The following is a 25,922-nucleotide window of genomic DNA, read 5'->3' as shown; positions in this document are numbered from 1 at the left end:
TGTAGAGACCAGACCTGACCAGGTGCTAAGCAAACTGTGGCAGAATGTTGAAAGCCTTCTCTGCAACAGAAGGTTCTCACCTTCTGGAATAATATATGGTGCAAGAAGGGCATCTGGGGCACCTCCAGGGATCCCAAAGGTATTTGCCTTCATCCCCACTCTGTTACCTCAGCCCATACGAATGGGATTCTATCCTGGCTCCTGGCTTGACTACCAGGTCTTCAAAAGTCTGGGAAGGCTGCTCTACACCAGCTAGAGGTCAGCCCCTACTCTGTACCAGTTCTCTCCCACACAGCACAGAGTGACGCCCACCTGAGCAGCACTGTCTGCTCAGACTCCTGCCACCAAGGTTCCCATCTGCCCACCAGATGGGGCCCCACTGACAAGGAGGAGAGTCCAGATCAGATCCACGTTTACCTTGCCCACACACAGCCTGAAATTTGGCTATCTTGTCCAAGTTAGTTTCCCTAGGTTGAATACTATCTGTTCCCAGGGTACTCCTCTCATGCCTACCACTGCAATTTCAGCCACCAACGTTACTTGTGATAGAGACAAAATGAATGCAACTACTCAAATCATCACCTCAAATCCTACCAATCTATTTCTGGGGAAATGTAGGAATATAAGTGCACAGTGAAATTTATGAGTACACTACCCAAGGACACAAAGGTCATAAGTGGCAGAGATGGAATCAAGCTGCCCCTTGTCCCCAGTATTCTCCTTCTAGTTCACCATATCTCTGTTCTGTGCAAACTTTTAACATGTCCTTTAGGCAAAGGAGAAGAGCAGAAAGCTGGGTATGGCAGTCAAAGCACACAAGATTATACCTTCTACTGTCATCAAGATGAGAGTTGATAGCCAAAGCAGGCCATTGGGGAAGATGAAAATGAAAGCAGGGCAAGAAAAGGACATTGCAGGGCAATAACCTGGACACAAGAAGTACCAGCCAAGCAGAGCATGACTCTGCTTCTTCTCCAGTTTCTCAAAATCTTGGATGGTCTTGCAGTGCTTTTAAGCAAGGGACTTTCTACAGTTTCCCCCATCAAATTGAAATGCATGCAAAATAGTCATGGTTATCAGACTGAGGAATTCAGGAGAATTTGTTTGATTCAGGACTTTAATCCTTCAGCAGAATACACAGTAAGCTACATAGCGGACATAAATCTCCACAAGTTAGTCGAATGAGGATTAGGAAGAATAACTCACTTCAAGGACTCAGATAAGCTGAAATGTTAACATTGGTGATAAGTGAACCCGAGAACAGAAATCTCTCAGGTCAGGCTGCTACTCTTAATGCAAAAATGCCCTAATTTGGGCTCACTAGTAACAAACGTCCATGGCAGTTCCACGTCCACTTCAACTTCTTTCCCCCACCCCCCTACATGGGAGGATGATAACATTTTGGTCAAACAGCCCAAACTCTTAGCTTCATCCTTATTAAGTTCTAAATTTTTAAATTTACCTTAGCAGTGTGTGTAGTCAGTTCTACACTGTAAATAAAACATAACGCCCTTTCCAATTTAATCTTTAGATTCTTTCCCATTAATCATTTCAGACCATTATTTTAAGCTCTCACGCAGGTGACTAAATATTTATGCTTTCACAATAATAGCAAACACTCAACATTTCTCTGGTATAAACAGCCTTCTATGGTGCCCATGTTATTAAGCCTACAAGGAAAGATTTATCTGTGTGTCAGCTCTATAGCTGGTGGAGGGAATGGAATTTACCCACTATAGGAAGACTCAAAGCTGACAATGATTGCAGGCCAGGTTAAATCATATTTGCCTTAACAAGTTAAAGCCAAATTATGTCAGTGAGGAAAAGGCAAGAAAACTATCATGCTCTCTATTTCTAGGTATCCTCTCCTAAATTTTGTAATATAAGGAAGAAAAAGAGCAATAAGCCTATCTCTGACCACATTTTTCATGATCATCTACCCATTTCCTTCAATAATTCCTTCTTTCATAGAGAAAGCATTCTAAACAAGTAAAATACTGGAAGCAAGAGGATTTCATTAAGGTATGCAATTTTTCTTTACATAAAAAAGATGTTTCAAAAAAAAGAAAAAAGATTCAGCTTTATCAGAACCAAGATGGCAGAGTAGAAAGACGAGCTCTCACCCCTCTTGCGAGAACACCAGAATCACAACTAGCTGCTGGACAATCATCGACAGGAAGACACTGGACCTCACCAAAAAAGATATCCCACATCCAAAGACAAAGGAAAGCCACAATTAGATGGTAGGAGGGGTGCAATCACAGTAAAATCAAATCCCATAACTGCTGGGTGGGTGACTCAGACTGGAGAACACTTATACCACAGAAGTCCACCCATTGGAGTGAAGGTTCTGAGCCCCATGTCAGGTTTCTCAACCTGGGGGTCCGGCAACAGGAGGAGGAATTCCTAGAGAATCAGACTTTGAAGGCTAGTGGGATTTGATTGCAGGACTTCGACAGGACTGGGGGAAACAGAGACTCCACTCTTGGAGGGCACACACAAAGTAGTGTGTGCATCGGGACCCAGGGGAAGGAGCAGTGACCCCAGGGGAGACTGAACCAGACCTACCTGCTAGTGCTGGAAGGCCTCTGGGAGAGGTGGGGGGTGGCTGTGGCTCACCATGAGGACAAGGACACTGGCAGCAGAAGTTCTGGGAAGTACTCCTTGGCGTGAGCCCTCCCAGAGTCTGTCATTAGCCCCACCAAAGAGCCCAGGTAGGCTCCAGTGTTGGGTTGCCTCAGGCCAAACAAGCAACAGGGAGGGTACCCAGCCCCAACTACCAGCAGTCAAATGGATTAAAGTTTAACTAAGCTCTGCCTACCACAGCAACAGTCAGCTTTACCCACCACCAGTCCCTCCTATCAGGAAACTTGCACAAGCCTCTTAGATAGCATCATCCACCAGAGGGCAAACAGCAGAAGCAAGAAGAACTACAATCCTGCAGCCTGTGGAACAAAAAGCACATTCACAGAAAGATAGACAAGATGAAAAGGCAGAGGACTATGTACCACATGAAGGAACAAGATAAAACCCCAGAAAAACAACTAAATGAAGTGGAGATAGCCAACCTTCCAGAAAAAGAATTCAGAATAATGATAGTGAAGATGATCCAGGACCTTGGAAAAAGAATGGAGGCAAAGGTCAAGAGGATGCAAGAAATGTTTAACAAAGACTTAGAAGACTTAAAGAACAAACAAACAGATGAACAATACAAATGACAATGAAAGCACGACGATCCAAAACCTATGGGATGCAGCAAAAGTAGTTCTAAGAGGGAAGTTTATAGCTATACAAGCCTACATCAAGAAACAAGAAAAATCTCAAATAAACAATCTAACTTTACACCTAAAGGAACTAGAGAAAGAAGAACAAACAAAACCCAAAGTTAGTAGAAGGAAAGAAATCATAAAGATCAGAGCAGAAATAAATGAAATAGAAACAAAGAAAACAATGGCAAAGATCAATAAAACTAAAAGCTGGTTCTTTGAGAAGAAAAACAAAATTGATAAATCTTTAGCCAGACTCATCAAGAAAAAGAGGGAGAGGACTCAAATCAATAAAATTAGAAATGAAAAAGGAGAAGTTACAACAGACACCGCAGAAATACAAAGCATCCTAAGAGACTACTACAAGCAACTCTATGCCAATAAAATGGACAACATGGAAGAAATGGACAAATTCTTGGAAAGGTATAACCTTCCAAGACTGAACCAGGAAGAAACAGAAAATATGAACAGACCAATCACAAGTAACGAAATTGAAACAGTGATTAAAAATCTTCCAACAAACAAAAGTCCAGGACCAGATGGCTTCACAGGTGAATTCTACCAAACAGTTAGAAAAGAGCTAACACCCATCCTTCTCAAACTCTTCCAAAAAACTGCAGAGGAAGGAACACTCCCAAACTCATTCTATGAGGCCACCATCACCTTGATACCAAAACCAGACAAAGATACTACAAAAAAAGAAAATTATAGACCAATATCACTGATGAATATAGATGCAAAGATCCTCAACAAAATACTAGCAAACAGAATCCAACAGCACATTAAAAGAATCATACACCATGATCAAGTGAGATTTATCCCAGGGATGCAAGGATTCTTCAATATATGCAAATCAATCAATGTGATACACCATATTAACAAATTGAAGAATAAAAACCATATGATCATCTCAATAGATGCAGAAAAAGCTTTTGACAAAATTCAACACCCATTTATGATAAAAACTCTCCAGAAAGTGGGCATAGAGGGAACCTACCTCAACATAATAAAGGCCATATACGACAAACCCACAGCAAACATCATTCTCAATGGTGAAAAACTGAAAGCATTTCCTCTAAGATCAGGAGCAAGACAAGGATGTCCACTCTCACCACTATTATTCAACATAGTTTTGGAAGTCCTAGCCATGGCAATCAGAGAAAAAAAAGAAATAAAAGGAATACAAATTAGAAAAGAGGAAGTAAAACTGTCACTGTTTGCAGATGACATGACGCTATAGGCAGAGAATCCTAAAGATGCTACCAGAAAACTACTAGAGCTAATCAATGAATTTGGTAAGGTTGCAGGATACAAAATTAATGCACAAAAATCTCTTGCATTCCTATACACTAACAACAAAAGATCAGAAAGAGAAATCAAGGAAACAATCCCATTCACCATTGCAACAATAAGAATAAAATACCTAGTAATAAGCCTACCTAAGGAGGTAAAAGACCTGTACTCAGAAAACTATAAGACACTGATGAAAGAAATCAAAGATGACACAAACAGATGGAGAGATATACCATGTTCTTGGATTGGAAGAATCAACATTGTGAAGATGACTATACTACCCAAAGCAATCTACAGATTCAATGCAATCCCTATAAAATTACCAATGGCCTTTTTTACAGAACTAGAACAAAAAATCTTAAAATTTGTATGGAAACACAAAAGACCCCAAATAGCCCAAGCAGTCTTGAGGGAAAAAAACGGAGCTGGAGGAATCAGACTCCCTGACTTCAGACTATACTAATCTATGACAAAGGAGGCAAGGATATACAATGGAGAAAAGACAGTCTCTTCAATTAGTGGTGCTGGGAAAACTGGACAGCTACATGTAAAAGAATGAAATTAGAACACTCCCTATCACCATACACAAAAATAAACTCAAAATGGATTTGAGACCTAAATGTAAGACAGGACACTATAAAACTCTTAGAGGAAAACATAGGAAGAACACTCTGTGACATAAATCACAGCAAGATCTTTTTTGATACACCTCCTAGAGTAATGGTAATAAAAACAAAAATAAACAAATGGGACCTAATGAAACTTCAAAGTTTTTGCACAGCAAAGGAAACCATAAACAAGACGAAAAGACAACCCTCAGAATGGGAGAAAATATTTGCAAACGCATCAACGGACAAAGGATTAATCTCCAAAATATATAAACAGCTCATGCAGCTCAATATCAAAAAAACAAACAACCCAATCCAAAAATGGGCAGAAGACCTAAATAGACATTTCTCCAAAGAAGACATTCAGATGGCCAAGCACATGAAAAGATGCTCAACATCACTATAATTATTAGAGAAATTCAAATGAAAACTACAACGAGGTATCACCTCACACCAGTTAGAATGGGCATCATCAGAAAATCTAAAAACAATAAATGCTGGAGAGGGTGTGGAGAAAAGGGAACCCTCTTGCACTGTTGGTGGGAATGTAAATTGATATAGCCACTATGGAGAACAGTATGGAGTTTCCTTAAAAAACTAAAAATAGAATTACCATATGATCCACTACTGGGCATATACCCAGAGAAAACCATAATTCAAAAAGACACATGCACCCCAATGTTCATTGCAGCACTGTTTACAATAGCCCGGTCATGGAAGCAACCTAAATGCCCATCGACAGACAAATGGATAAAGAAGATGTGGTACATATATACAATGGAATATTACTCAGCCATAAAAAGGAACGATATTGGGTCATTTGTTGAGACGTGGATGGATCTAGAGACTGTCATACAGAGTGAAGTAAGTCAGAAAGAGAAAAACAAATATCGTATATTAACGCATGTATGTGGAACTTAGAAAAATGGTACAGATGAACCGGTTTGCAGGGCAGAAATTGAGACAAAGATGTAGAGAACAAATGTATGGACACCAAGGGGGGAAAGTGGCGGGGGGGTGGGGGTGGTGGTGTGATGAATTGGGAGATTGGGATTGACACGTATACACTGATGTGTATAAAATTGATGACTAATAAGAATCTGTTGTATAAAAAAAATAAATAAAGTAAAATTCAAAAAAAAAAATGAAAAGAAAATGATCTACTGGTAGCATAAAAACTGGAATTTTAAAAAAGAAATCCATAGATCTTTTCCCTAAACAGAGTAATATACACTCATTTCTTAATATACACTCATTTTTATAATATTTGAAATTCATTCACAATATCTGCACAGTTTTCTATCCCTGTAGATTTTAATAACATTTATTCCCAGGGCAGACATAAAGAAATACATACACTGGAAACCTGAGCCAAAGAATGTTAGGTCCACAGGGATGCTCGTGCTTAGCTGTCAGCACCTTGGGAACCCTGCATGTAGGTCAGCGCACTACCCTGGAAGCTGGGTCTCTGCCAAGCCTCACACTCTGTGGGAAATACATGTACTTACGCAGCTCGCCCACTTTCAAGATCTCACACAGCATCTTGGTCAGCTCTATACTACTGCGGCCGAAGGGACATTCATGCTTATCTTCTCGGCTACTGTTCTCAAGCACAATCTGCAAGCAGGAAAGGGAACAGTTCAGAAAGGAAAGTCAGTTTGCAGAAAACATCAAAAATGTTGGCTCTACTGTAACAGAGTAACAGATCCACTCCAGACCACCAAACTAGGGCTCTTGGGGGCAGAACAAAACTGTATTTTAAGTATATTCTCTGTAAAAGGACTGAAAACTCTCATGTTTTCCAAATCTCCTAAAACCATTTTCAACTCTGTAAGAGGATATTTTGCTCATTGGTTTCCACTTACACAGAGGTGCCCATGGAGAGATTTTTAAAATAGCACAGTAAAGACTTTTTACTTAATTGACAAAACCACTCTCTTTTTCTCCCGGTCGTATCTTCCCTTTCCTGGGAATAGCAACTCTCTTTCTATGACTTCAGCTCCTACATTTTTTTCCTTTTTATAAATATTTTTTCTATTTATCATAGGATATTGACTATAGTTCTCTGTGCTGTACAGTAGGACCTTGTTGTTTATCCATTCTATATATATAGAAGATTACATCTGCTAACCCCAACCTCCCACTCCATCCCTCCCCCAACCACCTCCCCCTTGGCAACCACCAGTCTGTTCTCTATGTCCGTGATTCTGTTTCTGTTTCATAGATAGGTTCATTTGTGTCATATTTTAGATTCCCCATGTAAGTGATATCATATGGTATTTGTCTTTGTCTTTCTGTCTTACTTTACTTAGTTTGATAATCTCTAGTCACATCCATGTTGCTGCAAATGGCATTATTTTGTTCTTTTTTAATGGTTCAGCTCCTACGTTTAATCATATATTTCCCACAGGAGTTTCCATGTTCTTACAAGATCTCACCCTTGGCACTAGTTGACCGGACCACACCTAAGGGACACATGACACAAACTGGGCCAACCAGAGTCCTTCCCTGAGACTCACCACACAAAAAGGGAAAAATGAGCCCAACTATGCTGACAGTACCCACGAGGTATGAGTGTAGGAACTATCTGAAAGTGAATCTGCAAAAATAAAAAGAAAAAAAGAAAAAAGGAAAGCAAGCCAAAATGCAAGGGAAAACAGAGAGGAGAGGCAGTGGTAGCTCTGACAGCGTTTGAGCGGCTGGTCCCACATGTTCCTGGAGCAAAGCTACTTCCCTAACCTTACGGTTTATTTGCTAAACCCTTCCGCTGAAAATCCTTTGGGCCATCCAATAAATTCTCCTTTTTCCTTAAGCTAGTTTGAGATATTCCTACCATAACTAAGGGAGTCATTCTGCACATGTATTAAACAAAAGTAAAACAAAACAGGAAAACTCTATTTTAAAGTTACTAAACTTCAAAAATAAAGGGGAATTAGCCAATTGTTCTAAAACGCACAAAATTTAAAAAAAAAAAAAGGTTGCCAAGCTTCAAATTCATACGTTGACAAAAGGAATAATCAGCATATCCATCTCTGAAACCACCTCCCACTTCCTCAATGGAGTTGTCTGCAATGTCCTCAAAAGCTACACCACCCTGAGTAGGTGTATCCCAGTAGCATTTACAACAATGTTGTGCATCGACTTATGTTGTTTTTCCCCCAGACTATGACCTCTTCGGTGGCAGAAATGGTGTTTTATTCATTCAATCAACAGTAGTAATTGAGTACCTATTGTCTACCAGGAAGATGCCTAGGCCTATAAAGTGGAGAACAAGACCAGGGCTCTGACTTATCAGAGCATCCATTCTAATTGAGGGAAACAGATAAAACAAAAGAGGTAATTACAGTTTATAACAAGTGCCATGAAAAAAAGTAGTTGAGGTGGCAAAGAGTAACAGGGAAGACTTGGGGAGGAGAGTGTAGACAACTAGGTGACTATTGGGAATCAAAGGGTGAGAGAGAGCTTGCCATGTCAAGGTCTGGGAGAAAGAATATTTCAGGTAGAGATCAAGGACAGAGCCCCTGAGTTGAGTAAGATGTGTTTTGGACACAACCTCTGTACACTGCCTGGTCTACCATGCGGAAGGGTTTGTAATTGTACAGGGCAGTGTTCAGGTTCCAGGAGCCTGAGCGGAGCAGAGTGAGCCAAAGTGCATAGATGTGGGCTGAAACCACTGCCACGGGCTGCATGGGGGGGTCATTCTCATATCCTGATATGCTAAACAGGAGGTTTAGACAGGTGAGTCACGTGACCTGATTTGTTTTGAAAAGATCTGCAGGTGTAAAGAATGGATAGTAGGGACTAAGAAAGAAAGTGCAGTCCTTCTGGAGGGGCTGCAGCATCCCTGGCAGAGATGAGGATGGCGCAGACTGGGCCTGTGCAGTGCACTCAGCATTCAGTAAGTGATCAAAAAAGGCAAGGAGTATAGACAAGGAACAAAGAGGGGAAGGCATTTAGGAAAGAGAGATAAAAGGAAGAGCATTTGGAAGCAGGGAAGAAAAAAGAAGGAGAATGTAAAAAGGGGAAGAAGGAAAAGTAAATTAAAGTGTTGTTTGATTGACACAGACTGAGTTCCAAATAGTGAAGTAATGTGAGGGAGTGCAGAATAGGGTGAATGGTTTAAAACCAAAGGAGTGATTCCTTTTGCAAGAACACCAGAATCACAACTAACTGCTGAACAATCATCCAGAGGAAGACACTGGAAATCACCAAAAATATACCGCACATCCAAAGACAAAGAAGAAACCGCAATGAGACTGTATGAGGGGCGCAATCACGAAAAAATCAAATCCCATAACCTCTGGGTGGGTTACTCACAAACTAGAGAACAATTATACCACAGAAGTCCACCCACTGGAGTGAAGGTTCTGAGCCCCATGTCAGGTTTCTCAACCTGGGGGTCCAGCAACAGGAGGAGGAATTCCCAGAGAATCAGACTTTGAAGGCTAGTGGGATTTGATTGCAGGACTTTGACAGGACTGGGGGAAACAGAGACTCCACTCTTGGAGGGCACACACAAAGTAGTGTGCACATCGGGACCCAGGGGAAGGAACAGTGACCCCATAGGAGACTGAACCAGACCAACCTTCTAGTGTTGGAGGGTCTCCTGCAGAGGTGGGGGGTGGCTGTGGCTCACCATGGGGACAAGGACACTGACAGCAGAAGTTCTGGGAAGTACCCCTTGGCATGAGCCCTCCCAGAGTCCTCCATTAGCCCCACCAAAGAGCTGAGCAGGCTCCAGTGCTGGGTCGCCTCAGGCCAAACAACCAACAGGGAGGGAACCCAGCCCGAACCACCAGCAGACAAACTGATTAAAGTTTTACTAAGCTCTGCCCACCAGTGCAACACCAAGCTCTACCCACCACCAGTCCCTCCCATCAGGAAACTTGCTCAAGCCTCTTAGAGCCTCATCCTCCGTCAGAGGGTGGACAGCAGAAGCAAGAAGAACTACAATTCTGCAGCCTGTGGAACAAAAACCACATTCACAGAGAGACAGACAAGATGAAAAGGCAGAGGGCTATGTAACAGATGAAGGAACAAGATAAAACCCCCAAAAAACAACTAAATGAAGTGGAGATAGGCAACCTTCCAGAAAAAGGATTCAGAAAAATGATAGTGAAGATGATACAGGACCTTGGAAAAAGAATGGAGGCAAAGATCAAGAAGATGCAAGAAATGTATAACAAAGACCTAGAAGAATTAAAGAACAAACACCTGGAAGAATTAAAGGACAAACAAATAGAGATGAACAATACAATAACTGAAATGAAAAATACACTAGAAGGAATTAATAGCAGAATAACTGAAGCAGAAGAATGGATAAGTGACCTAGAAGACAGAATGGGGAATTCACTGCCATGGAACAGAATAAAGAAAAAAGAATGAAAAGAAATGAAGAGAGCCTAAAAGACCTCTGGGGCAACATTAAACACACCAACATTAGCATTATAGAGGTCCCAGAAGGAGAAGACAGAGAGAAAAGACCCGAGAAAATATTTGAAGACATTATAGTTAAAACTTCCTTAACATGGGAAAGGAAATAGCCACCCAAGTCCAGGAAGTGCAGAGAGTCTCAGGCAGGAAAAACACAAGGAGAAACATGTCAAGACGCATAGTAATCAAACTGACAAAAATTAAAGACAGAAAAATTATTAAAAGCAACAAGGGAAATACAACAAATAACATACAAGGGAACAAATAACATACAAGGGAACTCCCATAAGGGATCTCTCAGCAGAAACTCTGCAAGCCAGAAGGGAGTGGCATGATATATTTAAAGTGATGAAAGGGAAGAACCTACAACCAAGATTACTCCACCTGGCAAGGATCTCATTCAGCTTTGAGGGAGAAATCAAAAGCTTTAAAGACAAGCAAAAGCTAAGAGAATTCAGCACCACCAAAACAGCTCTACAACAAATGCTAAAGGAACTTCTCTAAGTGGGAAACACAAGAGAAGAAAAGGACCTACAAAAACAAACCCAAAACAATTAAGAAAATGGTCATAGGAACATACATATCAATAATTACCTTAAATGGGAATGGATTAAATGCTCCAACCAAAAGACACAGGCTCGCTGAATGGATACAAAAACAACACCCATTTATATGCTGTCTCGAAGAGACCCACTTCAGACCTAGGGACACATACAGACTGAAAGTGAGGGGATGGAAAAAGATATTCCATGCAAATGGAAGTCAAAGGAAAGCTGGAGTATCAATACTCATACCAGATAAAATAGACTTTAAAATAAAGGATGTCACAAGAGACAAGGAAGGACACTACGTAATGATCAAGGGATCAATCCAAGAAGAAGATATAACGATTATAAAAATATATGCACCCAACATAGGAGCACCTCAATACATAAGGCAAATGCTAACAGCAAAAAAGAGGAAATCGACAGTGACACAATAATAGTGGGGGACTTTAACACCTCACTTTCACCAATGGAGAGACCATCCAGACAGAAAATTAATAAGGAAACACAAGCTTTAAATGATACATTAAACAAGATGGACTTAACTGATATTTATAGGACATTCCATCCGAAAACAGCAGACTACACTTTCTTCTCAAGTGCACATGGAACAGTCTCCAGGATAGATCACATCTTGGGTCACAAATCAAGCCTCAGTAAATTTAAGAAAATTGAAATCATATCAAGCATCTTTTCTGACCACAACGCTATGAGTTTAGAAATAAATTACAAGGGAAAAAATGTAAAAAACACAAACATGTGGAGGCTAAACAATATGTTACTAAATAACCAAGAGATCACTGAAGAAATCAAAGAGGAAATCAAAAAATACCCAGAGACAAATGACAATGAAAACACAATGATCCGAAACCTATGGGATGCAGCAAAAGCAGTTCTAAGAGGGAAGTTTAGAGCAATACAATCCTACCTCAAGAAACAAGAAAAATCTCAAATAAACAATCTAAGCTTACACCTAAAGGAACTAGAGAAAGAAGAACAAACAAAACCCAAAGTTGTAGAAGGAAAGAAATCATAAAGATCAGAGCAGAAATAAATGAAATAGAAACAAAGAAAACAATGGCAAAGATCAATAAAACTAAAAGCTGGTTCTTTGAGAAGATAAACAAAACTGATAAACCTTTGGCCAGACTCATCAAGAAAAAGAGGGAGAGGACCCAAATCAATAAAGTTAGAAATGAAAAAGGAGAAGTTACAACGGACACCACAGAAATACAAAGCATCCTAAGAGACTACTACAAGAAACTCTATGCCAATAAAATGGACAACATGGAAGAAATGGACAAATTCTTAGAAAGGTATAACCTTCCAAGACTTAAGCAGGAAGAAATAGAAAATATGAACAGACCAATCACAAGTAACGAAATTGATACCGTGATTAAAAATCTTCCAACAAACAAAAGTCCAGGACCAGAGGGCTTCACAGGTGAATTCTACCAAACATTTAGAGAAGAGCTAACACCCATCCTTCTCAAAGTCTTCCAAAAAATTGCAGAGGAAGGAACACTCCCAAACTCATTCTACAAGGCCACCATCACCCTGATACTAAACCCAGACAAAGATACTACAAAAAAAGAAAATTACTGAACAATATTACTGATGAATATAGATGCAAAAATCCTCAACAAAATACTAGCAAACAGAATCCAACAACACATTAAAAGGATCATACACCATGATCAGTGGGATTTATCCCAGGGATGCAAGGATTCTTCAATATATGCAAGTCAATCAATGTGATACACCATATTAACAAATTGAAGAATAAAAACCATATGATCATCTCAATAGATGCAGAAAAAGCCTTTGACAAAATTCAACACTCGTTTATGATAAAAACTCTCCAGAAAGTGGGCATAGAGGGAACCTACCTCAACATAAGAAAGGCCATATATGACAAACCCACAGCAAACATCATTCTCAATGGTGAAAAACTGAAAGCATTTCCTCTAAGATCAGGAGCAAGACAAGGATGTCCACTCTCACCACTATTATTCAACATAGTTTTGGAAGTCCTAGCCATGGCAATCAGAGAAAAAAAAGAAATAAAAGGAATACAAATTAGAAAAGAGGAAGTAAAACTGTCACTGTTTGCAGATGACATGACGCTATAGGCAGAGAATCCTAAAGATGCCACCAGAAAACTACTAGAGCTAATCAATGAATTTGGTAAGGTTGCAGGATACAAAATTAATGCACAAAAATCTCTTGCATTCCTATACACTAACAACAAAAGATCAGAAAGAGAAATCAAGGAAACAATCCCATTCACCATTGCAACAATAAGAATAAAATACCTAGTAATAAGCCTACCTAAGGAGGTAAAAGACCTGTACTCAGAAAACTATAAGACACTGATGAAAGAAATCAAAGATGACACAAACAGATGGAGAGATATACCATGTTCTTGGATTGGAAGAATCAACATTGTGAAGATGACTATACTACCCAAAGCAATCTACAGATTCAATGCAATCCCTATAAAATTACCAATGGCCTTTTTTACAGAACTAGAACAAAAAATCTTAAAATTTGTATGGAAACACAAAAGACCCCAAATAGCCCAAGCAGTCTTGAGGGAAAAAAACGGAGCTGGAGGAATCAGACCCCCTGACTTCAGACTGTACTAAAAAGCTACAGTAATCACGACAATATGGTACTGGCACAAAAACAGAAACATAGATCAATGGAACAAGATAGAAAGCCCAGAGACAAACCCACGCACCTATGGTCAACTAATCTATGACAAAGGAGGCAAGGATATACAATGGAGAAAAGACAGTCTCTTCAATAAGTGGTGCTGGGAAAACTGGACAGCTACATGTAAAAGAATGTAATTAGAACACTCCCTGACACTATACACAAAAATAAACTCCAAATGGATTAAAGACCTAAATGTAAGACTGGATACTATAAAACTCTTAGAGGAAAACATAGGCAGAATACTCTATGACATAAATCACACCTCTTAGAGAAATGGAAATAAAAACAACCCACCTCCTAGAGAAATGGAAATAAAGACACAAATAAACAAATGGGACCTAATGAAACTTCAAAGCTTTTGCACAGCAAAGGAAACCATAAACAAGATGAAAAGACAACTCTCAGAATGGGAGAAAATATTTGCAAACGAAGCAACAGACAAAGGATTAATCTCCAAAGTATATAAACAGCTCAATATTAAAAAAAAAAGAACCCAATCAAAAAATGGGCAGAAGACCTAAATAGACATTTATCCACAGAAGACATATAGATGGCAAAGAGACACATAAAAAGCTGCTCAACATCACTAATTATTAGAGAAATGCAAATCAAAACTACAGTGAGGTATCACCTCACACCAGTTAGAATGGGCATCACCATAAAATCTACAAACAAAAAATGCTGGAGAAGGTTTGGTGAAAAGGGAACCCTTGGCACTGTTGGTGGGAATGTGAATTGATACAACCACTATGGAGAACAGTATGGAGTTTCCTTAAAAAACTAAAAATAATTACCATATGACCCAGCAATCCCACTACTGGCATGTATCCACAGAAAATCATAATTCAAAAAGACACATGCACCCCAATGTTCACTGCAGCACTATTTACAATAGCCAGATCATGGAAGCAACCTAAATGCCCATCGACAGATGAATGGATAAAGAAGATGTGGTACATATATACAATGGAATATTACTCAAGACATAAAAAGGAACAAAATTGGGTCATTTGTAGAGACGTGGATGGACCTAGAGATTGTCATACAGAGTGAAGTAAGTCAGAAAGAGAAAAACAAATATCGTATATTAACACATACATGTGGAATCTAGAAAAATGGTACAGATGAACTGGTTTGCAAGGCACAAACAGAGATACTGCTGTAGAGAACAAACGTATGGACAGCAAGGGGGGAAAGTGCGGGCGGGGTGGTGGTGGTGGGATGAATTGGGAGATTGGGATTGACATACATACCCTAATATGTATAAAATAGATATCTAATAAGAACCTGCTGTATTAAATAAATAAATAAAATGTAGGTAGTAAAAAAAAAGAAATTACCCAGCCTATAATAACTAACCTCCCCATATCCTGGGGCCTCGTTCCTTCTGAGATGGCCCACACTCTGTCTGTGGAGTGTGTTTCTCTCTAAATAAATCCACTCCTTACCTAACAATCAATCAATCAATCAATAAATCAATAAAATAAAATAAAACCAAAGGAGTAGGCTTTCAATACAAATGTGCTCCCATTGTTATCCGCACAAACACTGTAACAATAACACACACACACATAATTATTGTATGCACTGACAGTACCACACTAACAAATCAACCATTTCCATTTGGGGATGTTCCTTCCAGCATTGCACGTATACCTAACCCTAATCACGACCTACACAGTTCCACTTGCAGTGGCAGTTTTCAAAGTTCATCATTGTTGCTTTATCACCCTTATGATTGTCCAAGAAGTTGATGAACCATCCCATTTTGTGGGACCTGTCAACTGTCAACTGTTTGCAGCACATGCTCACATAAATAATTATGCATTGCATATCAGCATGAACCTAGCCTTTGCTGTCCTTGGGATTTATGATAAAATTCTTCCTTACAGTCTCTTTAGCCAACACGTGTTCTGAGCTGGTTGTTTTTCCTCTGAGAAAGCTGGTCATAAACTCCAACTAAATCCCTTCTCCTGCCAAGCAGGAAGGACCAACGCTGGAGTCCTTGAAAGCCTCTGCCCCTCTTCATGGTCTCTTTTGGAAATTTGCCTGAACGTGAACAGTCTCATTCGACTGAGCCTGAATCACCCTCTTCCTTTTAGGAGAATCCTTTCTGGTTCTAATCAGGAATTCCAGTTCAGGAAAGCAGGAGGGAAGAACAACTAAGTTCCCATCAATCAGTGAATCTTTATTTCTCTTTGAAAATGTTTGTATCTGAGATTGCCCCATCAAGGAGCAAATCTGAATCTCTTGATGATGGGAAATGAGCGGGGAAAACAGAGCAAGAAGACAGAACATAAAGAAAAGACAGGAGACAGGTAGTCTTCAGCCAGCCCCCACCTCCCAGCGAGGACATTCCCTGGCATTTCACATTAACAATTAACATTTCATGAGCGCATCAATATTTAATGAGGATGTGATCTGAATACACTGTAGGTGGAATTACTGCAGCCAATAAATGTTCCGAAAACATTTCCAAGGCACTGTTTATTAGCAGGTACTAAATTGAGGAGTAATTTAAGTAACCAATACGTAAATCAGCTTGGAAAAGCCCTTCTCTTTACTCTTTAACATACCATCCATCTCTAGGGACTTCCCTGGTGGCACAGTGGTTAAGAATCCACCTGCCAATGCAGGGGACACGGGTTCGAGCCCTGGTCCGGGAAGATCCACATGTCACGGAGCAACTAAGCCCGTGTGCCGCAACTACTGAGCCTGCGCTCTAGAGCCCTCAAGCCACAACTACTGAGCTCGTGTGCCGCAACTACTGAAGCCCGCATGCCTAGAGCCCGTGTTCTGCAACAAGAGAAGCCACCGCAATGGGAATCCCTCGCACCACAACGAACAGTAGCTCCCACTCACCGCAACTAGAGAAAGGCTGCGCGCAGCAACAAAGACCCAACGCAGCCATAAATAAATAAATAAATAAATTAATTAATTAATTAATTAATTAAAAAACAGTCCTATGAATAAAGATCTGTTTTAAAAAAAAAGTGCCTTCCATCTTATTATATTTACCCACCTAAAGAAAAATAGACTCTCCTTCTTGATTGGTTTCTTTAGACAAAGCCGACACAAATCTTTCAAGTTGCCTGTGTGGGCTTTAAGGTCAACACTGTCACAGAAATATTCAGAAAAGACTATGGTTATGAATGTTACTAATAAGATATTACTACAGTGAGAGATCATTCTTAGACTAGACAGTAGTTTTTTTTTTACTTAATACATACACTAATATATCTATTTTCAATTTCAACATTCTGGTATTAATCATGTTTACGTAAGATATTTTGAGCTCTATCTGGAAATATCAAAGCATATTTTTCATCTTTATTTTTTTCCCTCACTCTCTGGTTTTAAAAGCAAACATGCTGGAACAGAAACCTCGATGGATGGAGTACATATTAAAAACTGCTATTATCACTCATTTTAGAATACTTCATACACCGAAAGTAGTTGAAACTGTCTGCATATTTTATAGAACACTTGATATTTATGCAATATTAAGTATAAAAACATTTTATTAAATACTTCAACTTTACGGAGTATATTTACGTATTTTCTATCCACTGATTCCCCAACAAGTCCATAAAATGGATAAGGCAGGTATTATTATTATTCTCTTAAGAAAGTTAAAACAAGAGGAAGAGGTGACCTGCTTAGATCATAGCCTAAGTCACTCCTGGAATTCAATTTTTAAGGTCTTCAATTTCCAAATCTCCTCCTTCCCCATTATATTTTACAAACTGCCTTCACATACACATTGCCATGAAACTCAATGGATTTCATGTCTCAAGAGGCTAAGGGAACTTTGATCAATTTCCTCTATCTCACTGAAGTGGGTTTATAAATCCCAGACCCTTCTAGACAAAGGTATAAGGTTCTCTCTTATCTCATTTATCCCCTAAGGGTCAGTAAGGATTGCTCAGGGTTAATGACTTTGTGTGGAGGGTCCCCACAGGCTTTACTTCCATGCATTTTGAGTTCTTCTTCTCCATTGGTGACAAACTTATCTGGCTTGGGAGTTACCATTAAGGGCCAAGTACATGGTCAACCACACTCTAGTACTTGCCTCTTAGCTTCAGCATCATGTTGCTGACTTATATTCAGCTGGGTGTCCCTGTCACACTTTCCTCCACTTTCTCTTAAGCTCTCCTCATCTGGGGCGAGTCCAGTCCATTCTGCTTTCCCTGTAGCCAGCCCTGGACCGAGCCTCAAGGGCTTCTTCCATCTCCTCTCATCTGTGGAGGTTTCTTGTTCAGGCTGCTTTGACTCTGACGGTCACATGAAGCTTAACGGTCTCCTCACAGGCCAGCAAGGACAGTATGTGAACCTGGACCGTGTTCTCTCCAAAGAGAAGGGATTGTCCGTCTCGCCCCAATTCTGACCCAAAGCTGCTGCGGGAAGCATGTATAACACAGAGAGCCTGGGCCAAACTAGTGTAAGCTTGCATGAGGCATTCCGTCTTTTTGTGAATTGTACACAAATTCCAGAAAGCCCACTTCACAGGACTGTTGTGCATCCTAAATCACAAAACAAAGGCAAAATGCCTAAAGCAGACTTGACAGAGTTGGTGTTTATTATCGCTTTATTGCCCTCCCTCTTCCGATTCCCTCGAGGCCCTTGGCCAACATTTACCAGCAACTAAACGAAAATCATGACTGCAGTGAGATTGGCCCTTTGATGACGGGCCACTGGGGACAGATGAAAGCAATGCAGAGGCTCTCCCATCATTCTAGCATGAGAAGCATAAAAACGGTGTCACCACCTACTTACACCAGAAATGCAAGATAGGAAGTCCCATGTGCTCATATTCAAGCAGGAATCTTCCACAGGAATACGGGGTTGTACAAGTACAGAGAATGAGCAAGGACCCCAAAGAATAAGTCACAGCCTGATAGTCTTGGCAATAAAGTCCCAATACTAAACAGTTACAGCTACCATAGGACACCCGTCCTCGGAGTCTTGTCAACCCCACAAGCTCTATTAAAACTTGCCTCTTGACCCACCAGAGGAGATGCCAGCCGTCTCGCATGTTAAACCAATAAATAAGAAATAAAAACCTTTATTTTATCAATGAGCCCCTTCACTACCCCCAACACAGGGGTACTTTTACATTAGTAACAGAATCAGGGAACACCCCAGAGTGAAGTGTTAGCCCTTAGATCTCATCATCAAAGACACAGACATCTTCCGAAGTCAACGTGTAAGGCCACAGTGGGGTCCTCTCGCAGAGACTTGGGGGCCAAGAGGGAGCCACCTTCTATGTTCCCTTTGGTACTAATGCTAATGGTGATGGGTCTCAGAAAGCCAGAGAGAAGCTTTAGAAAGAGCACTGAGCTGCCTCAAGGGGGTTGCACAAGAGCTTAATCGTGATCATGAATTTTGAGCAAGTCCCTAAAATCAAATAAACATGCCAAAGCCTTAATATGATTTTAAGCGGGCAGAGAACAAAGAACATTAAAATTATAGCAAGTATGCCAAGCAGGAAAATAAACCAGAAAAAATCAGAATTCCAGGCTGCTAATGCACCTGATCCACCACTCCTTCTTCACAGATAAGGAGAGTGAGCCCCAAAGTAAAGAGCTTTAGCAGCACAGACAAGAGGGCAGAGAAAGAGAAATCGCAGCTAATATTTATCAAGAGCATTTATTTCCCAGGTCTCGTTCTAAGTGTTTTCACTCATTATCTCATTTAAGGTACATGTACTACCACATGACAGAAATACTGCACTATCCCACTTTACAGATGGAGAAACTGAAGCAAAAAGATGTCGTATAATTTGCCCAAGGTTCACATAGCACAGAAATAAACAGACCCAGCTCAGGAACTTAGGTGGCCTAACCCTAGAGCACACATTCCTGGTCACTGATTCCTACTGAAACACATGATACCTACGCTTACTGAAAAAGGAGAGGATGAAATAATAATAATAAAGCTTTGATCAGGAAAGTCCTTAACATGGTAACAGATGACTGGATAACGTGGCTCTGGACAGAGGTGATCTTCCTAGATCTACATCTAACAGACTTGGTGACTTGACACACATTCCTTAACCTGAGTTTCCACCTATAAAAATGGGAACAGGAATACCAACCTACAAAGGGCTGTAAAGATTAAATGAAAATAAAAAATGGAGGTAAAGATTTCTTAGTGCCTGAGACATCTCAGATACTCAGTGGGGGAGACGATTGATCTACTATTGCTATAATAATTACATGAGCTCTTGATTTACAGAAATATTCTTATAACTCTAGGGCAAAGATGCTGAGAAAAACCACACACAACAAAAAACCAAACACAACTGCTATCGAAATTATTAATCTTGCTCTTTGGCAAAGTAAGGACTCAGGTGGAATAAATATTACTTCTGACCTAGGTGGGTTTCCTGAACTTCTTTCAGCATCTTTTTAGAACAGTGGCTCTCAAACTTGCGTGGGCATCAGAATCATCTGGGGGCTTATGAAATCCAGACTGCTGGGTTGCTCCCCAGAGTTTGATTCAGCAGGTCGGGGATGGAACGTAAGAAAATACAAAAGCAAGCAAACCAAACTCTAAACTCTTCTGAGGCACTGGGGGGGATTGAGATAGGGAGTGTTAGTAAGGCATTTTAGAGGTCTTTTAGAAATTATTTTTAGCAGCATAGTCTTTAAAAAAGAAAAAAGCTTCTTCCCTGATCCTTAATTGGCCCTTTAGAGAGAAACCATTGTCCATGGTATGTCCAGGGCTGAAGAGCTGGGCCTCCAGGCCTTTGGAAGGGCCAATGACACCAAGCAATCCAGACGGAACAACCAGTTAAGAGTGAATGTAACAGATCACCAGGGAAAAGACCACCCAGAGAAGAGTTTGCAAAAACCTGAAGAGCTGTTTCCAAGGGCAAAAGAACAATGCATCCCAGGAAAAGGAGAAAAAGTATGTACAAAGGGTCAGATTGGTGAAAAAACAAGGTGGAAAGCACACACAAGGAACCGAGATAAAAACAATATGGACAAATGAGAAGAATGGTATAAAACCCAGCTAATGAGGTGAAATTCTTCCAGAATAAAATTAGGCAATTGCACATGCAGAGGCATAATAAAGGCCATAAATATAAAATGGCAAGGAACTGACTGGGTAATGGTGTAGTAATTAAAGCCTGGAGGTTCATAATAGACCTCGAATTGAACATTAATCAACCAAAAAGAAATGCTGCCTGCACTTTGATATAGTGCAACAAAAGCAAGATGTGTGAAATACAGCAAGCAGTCACATCCACACGCTGCTGAAAAGTCCTCCCTTTGAGTATGAAGTAGCACCAAGAGGGGAAAGGATTAAATAACAGCAGGGGTGACTTGTGTTTGTGCCTGTGGCTGCACAGTAACCCTGATGTCACTGGAGGAAGCCTAGGCAACAGCTCTGTTGACTGTTCCAAAGGCCAGAGGATAGCAGGAAAGATTCCCTAGCTGATGCCTGCATCAAAGAAACAGGACTGGAAGACCTCCTCTCCTAGGCCAGTACATGTGTTCCTGGGCCCAAGGATGGTACAGGTGTGTGTGAAGGCACCTGTAGGCATCCCTAGAGGCTTGAAGAGGTAATATCTGGTTTATTTAAAGCAACAGTTCTCTAACAGAAGCATGCATTAGAATCATCTGGAAGCTTATTAAAACACAGATTGCTGGGCCCCACCCCCAGAGTTATGATTCAGCTGTTCTGGGGCAAACCCAAGAATCTGCATTTGTAACAAGTTCCCAGGTAATGTGGATGCTGCTAATTTGGGACCACACTTTATGAACCATTGCTTGGAAGTTACATCACATCTCTACTTCCAGTTTCCATCATTAGTAAACCTCCTGTTTTTCAGGACGTGGAAAGCAATGAAAGTAGACAGAAGAAGAAATAAATCTGAGTTTTTTGGGTTTGTTTTTTTCTTTCTGTGACTAATAAAAATATCATTAGTAAGAGTTAAAATCCATAGAAAGAGAATGCAGATTGGTAGTGGCCAGGGGTTGGGGGGATGGAGAACGGGGAACAACTGCTTAATGGGTACATGGTTTCCTTTCAGGGTGATGATAGTTTATGTCTTGGAACTAGGTAGAGGTGACATTTGCACAACATATCGTGAATGTACCAAATGTCACTGAATAGTTCACTTTGAAATGGTTAATTTTATGTTGTGTGAATTTTGCCTCAATTAAAAAAAGAGTGAATACATATGGACTGATTACCATGTGCAGACTCTCAAGTGTTTAACTCCTTTAGTCCTCCTAAGTCATCAAAGCAGGACATGTTACAGATGAGGAAACCACACCTTAGACACTGAATAACATGCCTGCTGTCTAGCAGTTTAAATGTGATGTGCCGGCATCCTGAGTCAACAAGCAAGGTTTCTATGGGATTTCTACACTGTGGTTTGAACTGTTTCTTGGGTGAAGTGAAATGTGTCTATTTCAAACTGGGGTTTAGGACTGACCAGATGTGGGCCCTAGAGGTGATGGTCTGGAAACGGCCCAGGATGACAGTCCTACAGGACACCCAAGGACAGCCACACCCAAGGACAGCTTCACACCCAGGGAGTGAAGCATGAAGGCCTTACAGATTCCTTCGGTATACACTGATGGATAAGGCCTCCACTGCATACTGCTTAAATGCAAATCACATGCCTTTCCTTGCGTTTATTTGTGAAAGCTCACATTTTAATTATATTGCAGATATACAAAGGACAACCGTACGCTGGCTCAAGCTTTAAAGCGCTCACTGATCACCTGAAGATCTTGTTAAAATGCAGATTCTGATCCAGTAGCCTGGGGTAAGCCTGAGGTCCTGCATTTCTACCCAGATCCCAGAAGATGCTGATGCTGCTGGTCCGAGCACCACATTTTGAAAAGCAAAATACTATACTTCCCCAAGTCTACCACGGAAGTTCTAGCCCACTCTCCTCCACACCCTTTGATTGATTCATTTACCCAACAAAGCATTTCTTTAAGCCTTGATTATTGCTAAGTAACTTGCTGGATGCTAAAAATACACATATGAGTAAAACACCATCTTTAGGGGCTTGCAATCTATTTGGAAGACATATGGGGATGGGATTTGTAGGGCGGACAGACTTTCATTTGCTATGTACCTCTTTTGTGTCCTTCTAAATCGTTTGCATTTTTTACAAGGAAGTACGACTTTCTGGGATGAAGGTTCATGTGAAATGCAGTGGGCAGGCAGGCTAAGCTTCATCAAGAGGGTAAAACTTGAAGGAGAAGAAACTGATTCCAGACTCTCTTCCGAGGCATCTTTTTAACATTCCAAACCAGAGGTGAGCTATGGACTGTAATAAAGATTAATTGCAACTGGGAAATGGATACCGAATGCAGGCAGAGAAGCCCCTCTGTATCTTGGGCAATATTAGCGATAAATCACACAATCACAAGTCAGAAGTTTGACTCACTCAACATTGCATTACTGAATACAAATGCCTCCTGTCTCCTTCAATGGAATACAAAGACACCAAGATGTTTGGCACTGTCTGACAGTCACCGTTGGATGAAAAATTAGCCTTGACATTTCTCAAGCCTGATTTCTTACTGAGAAATTGTCACCACTTGTCTTAACAGTTATTGCAGTCTTAAAGCTATGTTACACTCCACATATATTTGTCTGAAACATATTTGGATGTAACTCACTTTACTAAACAAACACATTCTCGGGGAGCTAGTGATAAAATGGATTCCTGTAAGTCAGATCACATCTGACTTTTTTTTTTCATTTTCTCACTTGGCTCACAGATTTATAAATTCACTCTGGTTTGGGAGAATGGACATGAGGGGATGAAAAGGTGAGGAAGAGAGAAATATTTTCCATCACCGTCTTCTGGACAATAATAATCTGCCTTTGCAGAAACATTTTCAAACAAAAAAATGTCAACTTTCCAATTATACACATATTAAATTAGGTACAATGGAAAAATTATTTATTGAAACCTAATTAAGAAATTAAGCCATACATTGTTTTACTTCAAGTTAAAGGCGTGTGAAAAGGAAATCTTTCTTCTATTAAATCTCGCTTTTTAAAAGGAATTTATCTCATTATATGTAATTCTATATAAGCATCCCAAATTTTGGCTAATTCTGCCAAACGAGAGATCTCTGCTGTGAGACAGCCCTCCTACAGGGGTAGGTCCATATGTGGTTCATTCTATGGGAATTGCTTCCCCTGACACCCGTCCACCCCTACCTCCCCTCCCGTGCCTGTCTAAATTGTCCTTCTCCTTTGGCCCCAAGCCAATGTCACTTTCTTCATAAAACCTAATGCAATTCCTTTGTCTAAAACCCCACAGTCCTTTATCTATATCTTTCTCACAGCAATTCTCACTTTCTGCTCCAAATTGTGGTGAAATATATGTGTCTTACTTCCCCTGGTGGGGTTGAGCCCTTGAGGTCAGGAAACGTATCTCAATCACCTGTGAATACACTAGGTGCATACACTAGGCGCTTATTAATGAACAATGAACACTAGCTTGGCTGGTTTTTTTTGGCTGCATTGGGTCTTCGCTGCTGCACATGGGGTTTCTCTAGTTGTGGCGAGTGGGGGCTACTCTTCGTTGCGGTGCGCGAACTTATTGTGGTGGCTTCTCTTGTTGAGGAGCACGGGCTCTAGGCACACAGGCTTCAGTAGTTGTGGAGCACGGGCTCAGTAGTTGTGGCTCACGGGCTCTACAGCGCAGGCTCAGTAGTTGTGGCGCACGGGCTTAGTTGCTCCGCGGCATGTGGGATCTTCCGGGACCAGGGCTTGAACCTGTGTCCCCTGCATTGGCAGGTGGATTCTTAACCACTGTGCCACCAGGGAAGTCCCTTGCCTGGTTTTAACATGAGAATTTCCATAATCTATTATTTATATACATTCACGTGCATCCTGAGTTCCAATTATCTCCTTATCCCCTGTCATCCACATTCCCCATCGTATTTCCCTGTGGATTTTATCAGAAGCAATGACTTCTGTGATGCTCCCGGCAACCTCTGACCTCACCCTGTCCTTCACTGAGGGGGTGCTCAGGACCCAGAAGTTACTTGGAGTCCAGCTGTGTGGCTAGGAATCCAAGCTGTGGAGGAAAACTCATTTAGAAACTCTCTGAGTCTACTGCTTGTGTAGGGACAACATGGCCAGATGAAGGACAAACTCAGAAGGGAATTCTCTCTGGGCCAAAGCCCACATTTCAAAGGCCTGCTTAGGGAAACTGCATACTCACCTTCTTTGTGCATTCGGAAAACAAACATTTACAGAGAGCTGGAATGTGGGAAAAATATCCTTGGTTGTATGTTTATGGAAAACACTTGGCAATTATTTGCTATAAACACTTCCTGTAATGCTGAGAATGAAAATCAGCAGGAAAAATTGTCGGAGATGATAGGAAGCCAACTTCCATAGCAAAGGAATGTGCCCTCCACATACCCCTCATGCTCCACTCCTCACCCTCCTGTTACCATGAAAGGGGACCCAGAATCTGGGTTTGCATGAACGGGGGCAGGTTCTCTTATACAGAACCCACGTCTACTCATGTAACATATACTTATTCTCACAGCTTTCATAACTGAGATTTTAGGCGAGGCTTGATACCATGTAGCTCATCAGTCCTAGGAAACTGTGGCCATTTCAATGACCCCACCCATTGAAAGGCAGATTTCCTCCAAGTCTGATTTCAGTTTTGATTCTCTGACAAATATCGCATATGGCCATGAAGGACTTCCGAGGGGAAAAGAGAGAAGTAACACTGGTCAGGGATTCGACAAATCACCTCTTTAATCGTTCGTTTAGCGAATAATTTAAATGGCCCAGTGCTAGACAGTGAGGACAAAAGACCAAAAAAAAAAGAAAGAGGAAAAAGGTCCCTGTTCAAAAATGTCATGTTTGAGAGAAATAATGGTCAAATAATAAAACATGTAATTATATAGTTCCAAGTTGAGTCAGTGCTATAAAGGAAGTAACAAGGCAAGAAAATCAATAAAAGAGGAGCCTTCAGGATGAAGTCCTAAAGAATGAATGAGAGTTACGTGGGCAAGTAAGTATGGGCAGAGAAAAGGGGGGCTGAG

General features: G+C 40.7%; 1 protein-coding gene across 10 annotated transcripts in view; it reads right to left on the bottom strand.

Annotated features, from left to right (window-relative positions):
- The window catches only part of ELMO1 (engulfment and cell motility 1), a 554,248-nt gene that overhangs the window by 247,341 nt on the left and 280,985 nt on the right, over nt 1–25,922 (bottom strand). For all 10 annotated transcript variants that reach the window (XM_036863258.1, XM_036863260.1, XM_036863259.1 and 7 more), the window contains one exon: nt 6,676–6,784. In XM_036863258.1, the coding sequence (XP_036719153.1) occupies nt 6,676–6,784 (109 nt within the window). The remainder of the gene's footprint in view (nt 1–6,675; nt 6,785–25,922) is intronic.

The sequence above is a fragment of the Balaenoptera musculus genome, chromosome 9 (assembly GCF_009873245.2).
Source record: "Balaenoptera musculus isolate JJ_BM4_2016_0621 chromosome 9, mBalMus1.pri.v3, whole genome shotgun sequence".
Lineage (NCBI taxonomy): Eukaryota > Metazoa > Chordata > Mammalia > Artiodactyla > Balaenopteridae > Balaenoptera > Balaenoptera musculus.
This window is presented reverse-complemented; position numbering and strand designations above follow the sequence as displayed.